The sequence below is a fragment of the Phodopus roborovskii genome, unplaced genomic scaffold (assembly GCF_943737965.1).
Source record: "Phodopus roborovskii unplaced genomic scaffold, PHOROB, whole genome shotgun sequence".
Taxonomy (NCBI): Eukaryota; Metazoa; Chordata; class Mammalia; order Rodentia; family Cricetidae; genus Phodopus; species Phodopus roborovskii.
Genome location: NW_026126407.1, coordinates 51,558,282 through 51,571,865, shown reverse-complemented (window position 1 = coordinate 51,571,865; position 13,584 = coordinate 51,558,282). Strand labels below are relative to the sequence as shown.

Sequence of the window (13,584 nt, the reverse complement as noted above, 5' to 3'; positions counted from 1 at the left end):
GACTGGAATTATAGTTGAGCATCACCATATGAAATCATGAGATTCTGAGGACTGAGCCCAGGGCTTTGTTCATGCTGAGCACACACTCCACTAACAGAGATACAGCCCCTCATCTAGTATTTTTTCCTTCTTCTCTGCTAGGTATGGAGTGAGCTTTGTGCTGGGATGCGCGTGCACATGTGTGCACGTATGTGCACACGCGCGCGCGTGTGCACACACACACACACACAGAGTTAATCACCATGACAACCTTATACCAGAGTGTGGAATGAAACTGTGTGAATCTAGTACTTCTCACCCAAGTGGCTGAGTCTCACCGTCTGGAATTACAGCCCCATAGCAAAGAAGGGGAACCCTATAGCCTGCCTGGAGAAGAGTCACAGTAAGAGCCAGAATTCATGGCTCATTTCCTCTTCATCAAATCCTCTGCAGGAGCCTGCAGATATCGGTACATTCAACTGCTCATCACCATGATTTGGAAAGCCAGGGAGTGCCACTTTAAAGATAGACAGAAGAGGGATGGTTGGGACTGAAATAACCTGTTCCAAGATGACCTATCTTTTCACCTCAGCATCCTGGGAATCAAACATGTGGAATGATGCCTTCATCATCTATCTGACTAGAAAACATAAGATGTGAGCTTGTAGAGTTGGACCAAACAGGACATATGCACAGATCCACCAGCTGAGATGGGTTCTTCGAAAGAAGGCTGGGGTTAGCAGTAGGGATGGGGTGCAGCAGAATGGTTGGACACTAGTGTTGAACACTAGCAGGGATGTCCAACCCTTGGATGGTTGTAGTCTACTACTATATTGGGCTACATTCATAGCTATCCTGGGACACAAGAAGCCCATGGGCCACAAGTTGGACATATTTGCAAGATATTTCAGTATAATTATTTATAAAACTTTGTCTTATGTTCTCTCTGTCTCTCTCTCTCTCTCTCTCTCTCTCTCTCTCTCTCTCTGTGTGTGTGTGTGTGTGTGTGTGTGTGTGTGTGTGTGTGTGTGTACTAGGCATGGAACTCAAAGAATTCTGCAAGCTCAGCAAACATTCACCACTGTGTTTTGCTTCAGCTCTAAACCTTGTGTGATAACAGGGAATACTATATGTCACAGGTACCTACTATGTGTCAATCATTTGGCTTCTGGGACACCAGCCACTTCTGTTACTCTCCACCACAAGCCTGTAGCACTGTCCTTGTTTCTCCAAGGACAGACTGAAGCTCCAGGAGGCAGAGTGAAGGAACCCAGAGAAGGAACCCAAGGCATACCCCAGCTCTGGTCTCAGTGCAAAGACCTGGTCCAGGACTCCAAGGATCTAGGGTCAGTCCTAGGCAATCAACTGCCTCCCTGCAAGACATTCATACTTATTTGCATACTCAGACTTGAAGGCTACATCAACATCCCCTATTTTTGCTTCTGTGTAGCCCAGGATGACTTTGAATTCCTGATCATCCTACTCCAGCCTCTCGAATGCTGGGATTATAGGCACATACCACTACACTAGATCTTGTATTCTATCTTCTAGGCAGAGTTCCAAGAGTCATGACAGATGGAAGGGGGTGGTCAGGAAAAGAAGTCAGGGCAGCTGAATAGTTCAGTAATTCTTTTCCATTTCACAGTCTGAAATGTCTCCTCTCCTTCCCACCATAACTGACCTCCAGTTACAAAAGGGCCCAAGAACTTACCGCCATGACCAGCTCAAATGGATACTTGTACACTCGGACAGGAGACTGGTATTTTTGCACCATGTTCGAACTCAGACACCACCAGGACAGAGTGAGCACAGAGCCTTGGAATAAAGAGTTACTAGTGAGGTGGCAGCTCCCTTCACACAAAGCACGGACACTACATTGTCAGGACAGCTGCAGCCCTCAGTGACCCTGTCCACTCTCCTCCTAACCCTAAAAGTAAGAAACTGATAGAATTTGCAGCTTACCCAGGCCAGATCTACTACCCATTACCCTATCCACACTCACCCCCTGAAAGCAAGCTGTCTCCCCATCCCCACTCTCTCAGAGGCCTCCAAAAGCACTCTCAGTGTCACCCACTCAAACAGGCACATGCATTTCAACGCTGACATTCCCATGATTGTCCTCACATGTTCACCCCATGGCTTGCCATGGATACCTTGCTCTATTGCCCACCCTCCACCCCCAGTATTTTTGTACCTGCCGTTTCATTTTATTCCATAATACCCTAACACATGTACTTTTCTGTAGATTCCTCCTGCACTCCACTCCCACACAGAACAGACCTTGTACATGCAGCACAGAACTTCGCAAGGCACTCAGCTCCCTGTAGCAACTCCACACACACGCACACTATTCCCCAGGTGCATACAGTGCGCACCCACACAAAACTATTCAAACATGCATGCACGCGCAGGCCCCACACAGCCCCGCTCACCCTCAGAGCACTGGAGACACAGCACAATGTTCTGGCACCTGATTGACCAGAGAGCTGAGCTTGCCAGAGTCCCAGCAGGCACGTTGCCCGGAGGGCAGAGCCTTGGAGCTCAACAGCCTTAACCTGGCACCAGCCTCTTGTTCAATCCTACATTTGCAGTGGCCCGGCGCTTAAAAGAGAGACCAGAGCGGTGACAGACGTGCCCCGTCTGGAGAGCTCCAGGACCCAGGACAGCGGGAGAACTTAGTCAGGCATGACCCCGCCCCTCCAGGCTTACCTTGCTCCCTGATTGGTCTGGTCCCAACCCCCGGCCAGACTGCCCCCTGTCTTAAGCCCTGCTCCTGGTTTTTACAAGTCCCTCACTTGGTCACGCCTTCTACCCCGTCCTTTCTTCCAATTGGCCATGGCTCGAGAAAGCCCCGCCTATAATGAACACGTCCACGGCCACCCAGACTCAGGGACGGCTCCGCCCCCAGCCCAAGCTCCGCCCCAATGAGGACCCAGACTCCAGGCCCCGCCCCTTCTCACCTTCTCGGGAATCTGCCCGTAGGTACTGCGCACTACTTGGCTAGTTCAGAGCAAACTCGCTGTGTATAAACCTTTCCTTCATCCCACTGTACCTGAACTTTTTGTTGTTGTTTGGTTTGTTTTGAGACGGAACTCACACGGTAGACCAGTCCACCCTCGAACTGCAGCTATCCTTCCTCAACCACCCGTGTGTTGGGATTACAGATGCGCTCCACTGAGTCGGGCGGACACCTGGCCTTGAGCTCAGCTCCTCTACCTAGTCTCACTTCAGAGGCTGCACTGGTCCTTTCCGCATGCGTTTTAATTCTCTCTTCACATCTTTACAATCTGTCAAGCCCTCGAACATTAAATAAATTCGGCAGGCTGGAGAGAGAGCTCAGCAGTCAAAATACGCGGAGTTTGATTCCCAGCACCCAGGTCAAGCACTCACAATGTCCTGTAACCCCACACTGTGGGGAACCGGCTCCTCTTAAAGCCTCTACAGGCACCTGCATTCACGTACATATACCTACACATACACGTAATTTAAAATAATAAAAATAAATCTTAAAAAATAAAGTAATATTTATTATTTGAGCATTTAGACGTGGTGAAAAGTGCTGAGGAGGAGATAATCAGGAAAGGATGCATGCGGTCACCCTGGGAGGGAGGCACTTGCCCATTCTTCTAACTTCAGCTGCATCCAAACCCTGCCAGTCTTCCCAGGGTGCCCAGGGACCAACCTCACTCCATTCAGCCCTCCATTTTTCCAATCTACTGTTTTAGCTTGCAAGAACAAAGGAGATGGTTCGGGCACCGTTGCCATTATCTTGTCATGGCTGTCCAGGTAGCCACAAGAGATCCTACCAGGATTTAGCAGACAGCATGTGCTAGGTTATAAAGTACAGAAATAGGAGTCAAAATTCTGAGTCTTACCACAGGGTGGCAGCAAAAGACAACCCAAGTTGCCATAGGTGATTGTTTAGTCCCAGGTGTCATATCCTAGCTGGACTCTATGAGGGGACCTGTTCTCTGCCCGGGAATCAGCAAGACACACAGAGACTGTAACACTATCAGCTGGTGTTTTCCCAACGCTATGATTAAGTCACAACCTCTTCTGCTCCAAAACTGAGGAAAATGGATGCATGTGAGGACTGAGCTCCCTCCTGCCCCAGTGCAAGTGGTGTGCATTTATATATCACCACCTCCACCCACACACAACTTCCTAACTCTGGTCTGCCTATCATCCCTACTCCATTTGTACATACCCTTCCAGAACGACTTTCAAATATGAACGTACATACTCCCCAAAACAGGTGCCGTAGTGAGGAAACGGCTTGTCAGAACACTGTGCTGTATTAAACACTAAGATGGCTGATTTATGTTCTATAAAATTCACCTCAAGTAAAACAAAACTGGAGAGCTGGAACATTGGGAGTGCTTGCCTGGCTTCCATGAGGTTCTGGATTCCACGCACTGCATCACAGTATCCCATCTGTAAAATCAGCACACAGAAATGGAAACAAGAGGATCAGAAGTTCAAGGTCATCTTGAGGCCAGCATGGGCTACATGAGGCCCTGCCTCAAAAAAATAAATAGGGGCTGGAGAGATGGGTCAGTGGTTAAGAGTGCTTGTTGCTCTTGCAGAGGACCCAAGTTCAATTCCCAGCACCTACACCAGGTGGCTCACACCTGCCTTTAACTCCAGCACCAGAATCCCCAATGCCCTTTTCTGGCTTCCAACAGTACCTGCACACATCAAATGAATCAAATGAACGGGAGTTATTTAAAAAAAAAAAAGTAAGCCTTAATAAGTGTAAATAGTAAATCAGTAACTTAGGTCTAGGGAGATGGCCCAGTGGGTAACAGCACCTGCTAAGCAAGTGTGAACACAAGAACTCCCTAGCATGCTTGTGAATGTCAAGCAGGGGTGGCTATCCACCTGTACCCTCAGCATGTGTGCAGAAGAAGATGGCGATCCCTGGAGCAAGCTTACTAACAGAATTAGTGAACTTCTGACTCAAGTGAGAGACCCCCCATCTCAAAATGTAAAGTGGGGAGTTCTCAGAAAGACCCCTAGCCAGATGCGGTGGTGGTGCACACACCTCTAATCCCAGCACTTGGGAGGCAGAGGCAGGTAGATCTCTGAATTTGAGGTCAGCCTGGTCTACAGAATGAATTCCAGTACAGCCAGAGCTACACAGAGAAACCCTGTGTCTTAGTTAGGGTTACTGTTTGTTGTGTGATATATTTTACTATGTTAAGGTTAAAACCCTTCTTTTTATTTAGACAGAAAAGAGGAGATGATGGGAGATGTCATTATGTATGTATGTTTCTCATACTGGTTAATAATAAAGCACTGTTGGCCAATAGGAAAGGAAGATAGGAGGGACTAGGAAATAAGGAGGAAAGAGGAAGTAGTAAAGAGAGCCAAGATGGAGAGTTGGGAGAAAGCAGTATGCCGGCCGGCTCCCCGGTAAGAGAAACACATAGATCAGCAGAAATGGGTTAATACTTAAGACAGAGCTAGCCGATAAGAAAGTAGTAACTGGCCAACAGTATAATATCTAATACAGAGTCTCTGTGTGTTATTTGGGGCTGGCGCGGCGGCGGGACAAGACCAGTGGCAGAAGGCAGAAAAACAGTACTCATTACAACTGTTGCTGTAATGAAACATTATGACCCAAAGCAACTTGGGGAGGAAAGAGATTATTTGGCTTACACTGCCACATCAGTGTTCATCATAGAAGGAAGTCAGGACAGGAACTCATAGAGGGCAGGAACCTGGAGGCAGGAGCTGATGCAGAGGCCATGGAGGGTGCTATTTACAGGCTTGATCCTCGAGGCATGCTCAGCCTGCTTTCTTGTAGAACCCAGGACCACCATCCCAGGGATGGCACCACCTACAATGGGCTGGGCCCTCCGCCATCAATCACTAATTAAGAAAATGCCTTACATGCTTGCCTACAGCCAGATCTTATGGAGTCATTTTCCTAATTAAGGTTCTCTCTTCTCAGATGACTTCAACTTGTGTCAGGTTGAGATAAAAGAAGCCAGTACAACCGTCTCAAAAAAAAAAAAAAAAAAACAAAACAAAAGAATGGAAGCAGATACCTAGCTTCCACTCACATTTGCACACACAAGCATCTACATTCTCATGTACACATGTACACACACAGTAAAATAAAAACATATAGAGTGAGAGTACCCATTGTAATCATCTGCAGTTCAGCAGATCTCAGTGTATTTGAAAGACTGTAACCAGAGTGACAGTATGGGTTCACAACACTGCTACTCCCAGAAGGATGCCCACACCCACAAAGCAGTCTCTCCTCTCGGCTTGCCCTAGCTGCAGCTTAATCTAGGGTCTAGATTGCATTCTTTTTGTTGTTTTGTTTGTTTTTTGGTGAGTGGTTGGTTGATTTTTTTGTTGTTGTTGTTTTGTTTTGTTTTGTTTTTTTTTTTGAGACAGGTTTTCTCTGTGTAGTCCTGGCTGTCCCGGGACTCGTTCTGTAGACCAGGCTGGCCTTGAACTCACAGAGATCCACCTGCCTTTGCCTCCCCTGTGCTTGGATCACTCCCTGGCAAAATTGTATGCTCTCTTCAAATCTCCGCACACAGCCCAGGGCCTCCTTGTTGCTCAGGTGTTCCTGGTGACTTTGCAGCCTTGATTGGACAGGAACAGGTCCCTGCCCACTCTGATCTCCAGCCTGTCCATAAAGGCTTCTGGACTCCACTCAGAGTCACCTGTGAGCCAAAGGTCATATAAAGGTGAGAAGACTTTAAGTAAAGGAGGACCCTCAGCCTGGGGTGAGGGGCACACAGGGCTGAGCAGCTGAGCAGGCAGTGCAGATGCTTTCACAGATCCACCCAGTGGATTCTGGCCCTCTGCTCACAGGTGGGTGGCCACACTGTCCCCTCTTATATTTTATTTAACTTTAAAATTAATTTTATTTTAAATTCTGTGTGTGTTTATCTATGTATAGTATGTGAATATGATGACAGATGCTGGCAGAGCCAAAGACATTGGGTTCCCTGGAGCTGGAATTAGAGCTGGGAATTAAACTCTGGTCCTCTGTAAGAGCAGCAAGCACACGTAAATGCCAGACTATCTCTGTTGCAATTATGTCTTTTGACTTTCTTGCTATATAGCCAAGGCTGGCCTTGAACTTACCATGTTCCTATCTTCCCATCCTCTCATCTTGGCCTCCTGTGGTGTGAGCTGCCACTGCTTTGGTCAAGAATTTTGTTTGTTTTGTTTTATCCAGAGCTGGGGATGGACCCTAGGGCCTCTCTCCAGGCTGCTGGGCAAGTGCAATGTCCCCACCCTTCCTTCCTTTCTGTGACTGAGTCATACTCCTCTGAGGACAGGCTACATTTCAGTCATCTGTGGACAAGCATCTGGGCTGACAGCATGGCTTTCACAGGTGGATAAGAAGCATGTGAATAATGGGGAGCTAATCCAGACAGGCAGCCTGCCAGCCAGAGAAGAGTCAAACTCAGACGATGAGGCCACGAGCTTGCTCTCACGGCCACATCACCACAGGAGCCTTCATGCGTTCTGAGCCTGGGCACACTCCCTCCGATTCTCTTGCTTGTTTCTTGTTTCGTTGATTGGAGGTTTCTGAAACAGGGTCTTACTCTATATCCCAGGGTGTAGGCAAGTCAGGTGACTCACTAGGTCATCCAGACCTCAAACCTGCAATGACCTTCCTACATCAACCCCTTGTGTGCTGGAATCTCAGGCATGAACCACAGCTCTGGTTTTTGTTGTTTTTTATTGAGACTTACCATGTAGCTCAAGCTAGTCTTGACTTCACAGTCCTCTGCCTTGGTCTCCTGAGCCTCCAACAAGAGGCTCCAAGGTGCACCACCATGTCCAGTTCTTGGGTTTTGAAACACTTCCAAAAGGGCAGAGATAGGGTGTGATTTGAAAGCATCTCTGCCTGAGCAGTGTCCCTTTTGGGACCTGGGTGGTCACTGCCTACCCTTTGGGGGAATATATTTGGAGGGTAGCTATTATAGGAGACAAAGGCTGGAAAAGAGATCCTCCTTAGTCCTTACTCCCTGCCTTCTCCAAGGTCCTTTCTTCTGCTTGCCCCCAGAGACTGGACAACCCCAGGTACAGGATCCCTGAAGGCTAGGGTAGGAGCCACTGTAGGCAGAATTTTCTGTCCTGCCTGCCACTCCCCAAATAACCACACAATTAATATTAATTATAAAGGATTGGCTAATAGCTCAGGCTTGTTTTTAGCTAGCTCTTACAACTTTAATTGATCCATTTCTATCCTTCTGTGTGCTGCTCCAGGCTCGTTTACCTCATGTACGTACTTCCCATCCTGCTTGTTCTGAGTCCCATGGCATCTCAGACTCTGCCCTTCTTCTTCCCAGCATTCTCTCTATCCTGAAAATCCTGCCTAGCCACTGGCCAATCAGCTTTTTACTAACAATGAGAGCAGCACATCTTCAGTGTACAGAATAATTATTCCACAGCAAGCCTCCGTCCTAGTTCCTGGGCTGCTGTCAACCAGCAGCAAACTTGTGGCTTAAAACACAATACAAATTCATATCTCACAATCCTAGAGGCCTGGAAGTTGAAATGGGCCCCACTAGGCCTTCTACGGGCTCTGAAGGGAGATGGTTTCTGGTCTCACTGGGGCACAAGGCCATCTACAGAGAGGCTTCATGAGGGGAGAGAGCCAACAAATAGAGCCCTACATAGTGTGGCCATGCTGAGGCTAAGGGAGAGCTGGGCACTGTCACTGTACCCCCAAACACACAAACAAGGCTCAGCCTATGCTGGGCCCCCTCCCTCCATGATCCTACAGTAAGGGGAGAGGATCCTGTTACTTCCTGCCCCTCCTTACCACACCCTGAGCTCTCCAGGAAAGGAGAGATAGAGCAATCCCCTTTCTCTCAAGATCAATGCAGGAGGGGAAGGGTTTGGGCACTGGCTTTCATCTCCATGTCCCCAGTTACTAGGCAAAAATGGAACACAGATCCAATATGTGCTGAGGGAGAGCCAGGCAGGTGCTGGGTGTGGAAGCTGCTGAGAAGCAAACAGCACAACTGGCCCTGGGTGCAAGGAGAGACAAGGAGCCAGTTCTGCGGCCCTTGATGGGGCACTAAAAAGCAGGGCGAGGGTAGACCGGAGTGGGGCGAGCAGGCAAAGACTAAGGAGGTGTAAAGGTCCTGCGGCAGGAGTGCATTCCCAGGGAGGCGGCTGAGGAGGAGAATAGATGGGCTGGCCAGGGTCTGAGTGTGAGAGCACAGATTTTGGGGTTGTCTGCTCAGCCTCTGGCTGCTGTGCTTAGAATAGACTAGTGAACAAGTGAGGAGAGAGGAAGGTGTGGAGGAGGTGAAAAGCAGGAAGGAGGGTGGAGAGGGAGAGAGGGAATATCTTGGGAACAGAGAAGATGAAGAGATGAAGAAGGCCTGAAAACAGAGGAAGAGGAGCCCAAAACAGGGAGAGGGTGCCTGGGAAGAGGGAAAAGAAGGAGGGTGCAGGAGGAGGAAGGAAGATCCTGAGGAGGGAGAAGAAGAGGCCTAGGAAGAGGGAGAAGGAGGAGGGGTGTGGGAGGAGGGAGAAGGAGGAGGAGTCTGGGAGGAGGGAGAAGGAGGAGGGGTGCGGGAGGAGGGAGAAGGAGGAGGAGTCTGGGAGGAGGGAGAAGGAGGAGGGGTGTGGGAGGAGAGAGAAGGAGGAGGGGTGTGGGAGGAGGGAGAAGGAGGAGGAGTCTAGGAGGAGGAGTCTTGGAGGAGGGAGAAGGAGGAGGGGTGTGGGAGGAGGGAGAAGGAGGAGGAGTCTGGGAGGAGGGAGAAGGAGGAGGGGTGTGGGAGGAAGGAAAGGTGAGAAGAGCCTGGGAGGAGAGAGAGAGAGAGGAGGGGTTTGGGAGAAGGGAGAAGGAGGAGTCTGGAAGTGCACAGTCTCCTGCAGAGCTGGGAATGAGAAAGAGTAGGTGAGGGGTGAGGCCTTGGATCTAAAGCTCAGATAAATGCTACATGTGGCAGGTCCCAAGGATGACTTTTGTGGATGACGGGGAAACTGAGGCGAGCCTGCAACCGGAGGAAGGAGAATCCCATTCCTGCACACTGTCACCCCTAGAGGTCAGACAGGAGCCTGTGACAATGACAGGGGTCAGGGGGTTCTCACCCTTCCTGTGGGATTCTGTCCACAGGCTTGGACAGATCACAGGATGCCATGGGCTGAACAATTAAAGCCTTGTTCACAGAGCAGACTGCAGGTCCTCTGTCCCCACCAACCAGCTGACTTTCTAGAGCTGCTCAATATGACAACGCCCAACACACAGACAGTCAAGTTTACATGGCACTTCCACATAAGCAAAATAAACAGCCAAATTGTCAGCCCCCCAGTTAGACCTGGTGGCACAGGCCTGCACTGCAGCCGCTGTAGAGGGTGAGGCAGGAGGGTAAAGTTCAAGGCCAATGGGGGATGCGGTGTAAGTTCAAAGCCAGGCTAGACAACTTAGTGAGATACTATCACAAGATATAAATAAATAAGTAAATATCTATTTGTCTTTTTTATTTTGTTTTTGCTTTTTGAGACAGGGTCTTGCTATGTGGTTCTGGCTATCCTGGAACTCACTATGTAGACCAGCGGGTCTTGAATTCACAGAGATCTGCCTCCTGAGTGCTAGGATTAAAGACATGGGCCACTATGTCTACCTATAAATAAATATTTTAAAAGGCTCAGAAGGACACTTGCATTCATGCAGTCTCATGTTCAATCCTCAGAAATGGAAAGGAAAATCCCAGCAGGCAGCAGCCTGCAGCTCCAGGTTCATCCCAGCATCTCCCATGCTGGGGAAGCTCCTGGATAGGGCTCCTCCCACAAGCAGTAGGGTAGGAAACTTTGGTGAGGATAGGGATGGCCAGCCCACAGGAAAGGATGGTGCCTGGACTCTGGGCTGAGTTGTAGGGTGCTTTGTCCAGAGCTGGGATTGATTCATCAGTCTGGGCCCTTGGCCCAGGCCTAGGATTAAGCCCTGAATCTGTGATCTGAGAAGGGCTGGGAGAGCAGCCGATGGGCACTTGGCCACTGGGTCCCAGACTGGAATGTTTGAGCTCAGCAGAGAGGGAACAAAAGTCAAAGTAGACTTAATAGGCAGAGCCTGGCAGGATGGCCACAGAAATAGAGACATTTTAGTCAGGCCCACTCACACTACCTCACGGGCTTTCCTTCCTTGAGCCATTCCATCTCCACATCCCTGCTGCCTGCACGCCTTCCAGATGTGGAGGTTGCTCACTTATCTGCACTCCCTGACTGGGTGGCACTTGCGTGTTTTCTTTCTTTTCTTTTTTTAGGGTGGGAAGTGGCTGGGGGAGCAGCTCAGTGTGTAAAGTATCTGACATGCATGAGGGCCTGGTTTACTGCACCTACATAAAGTTGGGGCTGGGGATGAACTTGACTTAGCAGATAAAAGCATTTGCCACACTTGCACAGGACCCAGGCTCATTTCCCAGAACCCACAAGGCAGCTCACAACTGGTTGTAACTCCCATTCCAGAGATCCAATGCCCTCTTTTGCACAAGAAACACATGTGGAACACATAAATACATTCAGTCAAACCTCATTCACATAAACAAGAAATAAATACATATATTTATTTATTTATTTATTTTTATTTATTTATTTATTGGGCTTTTTCAAGACAGGGATTTTTTGTGTAGCCCTGGCTATCCTGGAACTCACTCTGTAGACAAGGCTAGCCTTGAACTCAGAGATCAGTCTGCCTCTGCCTCCCAAGTGCTGGGATTAAAAGCATGTACCACTTCTGCCCAGCTCAATATATTTTTTAAATGAGGCTAGTAGAGCACAGTATAGTTTCATTGCTAGGGGGGTAGAGACAGGCAGATCCTTGGGAGCTCTCTGGCTACCTGGCAGCAAGGCCCAGGTCACAGTGGGAGACCCTATCTCAAAAGAACTCAAAGTGACCACTGTAGGCAGTGCCTGAGGAACACCTGCCCAAGGTCGTCTCCACATGCACATGTGTGCAAATGCACCCATGCAAACACAAGAATATGCAAATGTATGGACACAGAGAGGAAAAAAAAATCAAAGTGGCCGCCTGCTTTCCCATTCCACCATCTTCCCAATGGGAAGGGCCTGGCACACAGGATGTGTCTTGTAACTCCTGGGCTGGACAGACAGAAGGTGCTATGTAAATGAACGATTGCATAAGAAGGAAGCACAAGGGGCCTTGGGTCCACCTCTTTCTCTGGCAAGTAATGCAGGAGGACATGAGGGACCCCGTGCCTATAACTGAAGGTCTTATCTTCCCCAACACCCTCAGGCCTGAGCCTGACCACCTTCCCCTGTGTTCTCAGGACCCCACTCAGTGGTGTCTTTATGTGTATTGCCCCTTTGTCTGCTGGGCTGCTGTTTGGGGACCTTGAATTTACCCCATCTCCTGTCCTCACCCTGCTTCTCCATAGCAGGGCCCTCTGAGGGCCCCGCCCTGATATCATGTACTGAGGAGTCTGAAGTTGACTTGTCAAATAATATCTGCTTAATAAGTATTGGGTGGTGTGATGGGCTGGGGATGTGGCATGGTTGACCGAGTGCTCACCTAGCACACACTGGCTGCCATCCCAGCACCACAGAAACCAGGTACTCTTGTAATTCCAGTACTTAGGAGGTAGAGGCAGAAGAATTGGAAATTCAAGGTCATCCTCAGCTATATAATGAGCTTGAGGTTGGCCTGACCTACAAAGGGAGCTTGAGGCCAGCTGGATTGCATGAGATCCTGTCTATAAACGAATAAGTAAATATTGGATGGATGAATGAATAAATGAATGAATGAAGAAACCTCTGCTTTAACTCTTGCCTTGTGCTTTGGAGATCTTCCCTGGGGCCACGCTCATTCACTCAGTGAGAATACCAAACATGGTCTTTGTCCAGCAAATGGTTAATGCTGGCAGTGGTGGGGATGAGGGAGCTTGGCCAGCACATGGTCCTGAGTTTCCAGGAGATGCCATGAGAGGCATGTCAGGATCATACAGCTACATGAAAAGCAGGGAGAGGAAGTAGCTCATCCATCATTTCCATCAGGGTTTGACAGCTGGGTGCTTATAGGCTAATTGGCTGTGAGAATGTGCTTTTCATTACCTGTCATTGTTTTGCATCTTCATTGAGTCTATGGAGTTGCTCTCAGGATGCTCCCATTTTGCAGATATGGAAACTGGGGTTCTGAGATTTGAAGATATTTGTTCAGTGTCACACCACAAGGAGATGAAAGAACTCAGACTGGACATCTCAGCTCCCAAGTTCTTCTCATTTAACAGAGGGCAAATCACCTTCACAAGGTCACACAACTGGAAGAATGGCTAAGCTGACATTTGAACCCAGATGGGCTTCAAGCTCACATCTGGTTTGATTTCTAGTTCTGTGCCTTGTAGCCTGACTCATCACTTGGGATTCTGGGCATTGGAGAGAACAAGGCCCTGACCTTCTGACCTGACCAGCCCCAGGGTCATTCACACCCTAGACACTGGCCCAAGAATGCAGCTGCACTGGTCTGGTCTACATGAGCCTGGCAGAGCTCAGAAGGGGAGGAGCGGGCAGCAGGCAGGAAGAAGCAACTGGGTATAGACAGGAGACAGGACAGTCTGTCCTGCAGGGATGCTGTGCCTGGCAGAGCCTGTTCAG

At 49.0% G+C, this 13,584-nt stretch overlaps 1 protein-coding gene across 1 annotated transcript in view; it reads right to left on the bottom strand.

Annotated features, from left to right (window-relative positions):
• Sec14l5 (SEC14 like lipid binding 5) overlaps window positions 1-2,526 on the bottom strand; it is a 34,847-nt gene extending 32,321 nt beyond the window's left edge. Inside the window, exons 1-2 of the mRNA XM_051181361.1 lie at window positions 2,450-2,526; window positions 1,691-1,794 (exon numbers count right to left, since the gene is read on the bottom strand). Of these exons, the coding sequence (XP_051037318.1) occupies window positions 1,691-1,753 (63 nt within the window). The 5' untranslated portion in view covers window positions 1,754-1,794; window positions 2,450-2,526. The remainder of the gene's footprint in view (window positions 1-1,690; window positions 1,795-2,449) is intronic.
• Between the last annotated feature and the right edge of the window lie 11,058 nt (window positions 2,527-13,584).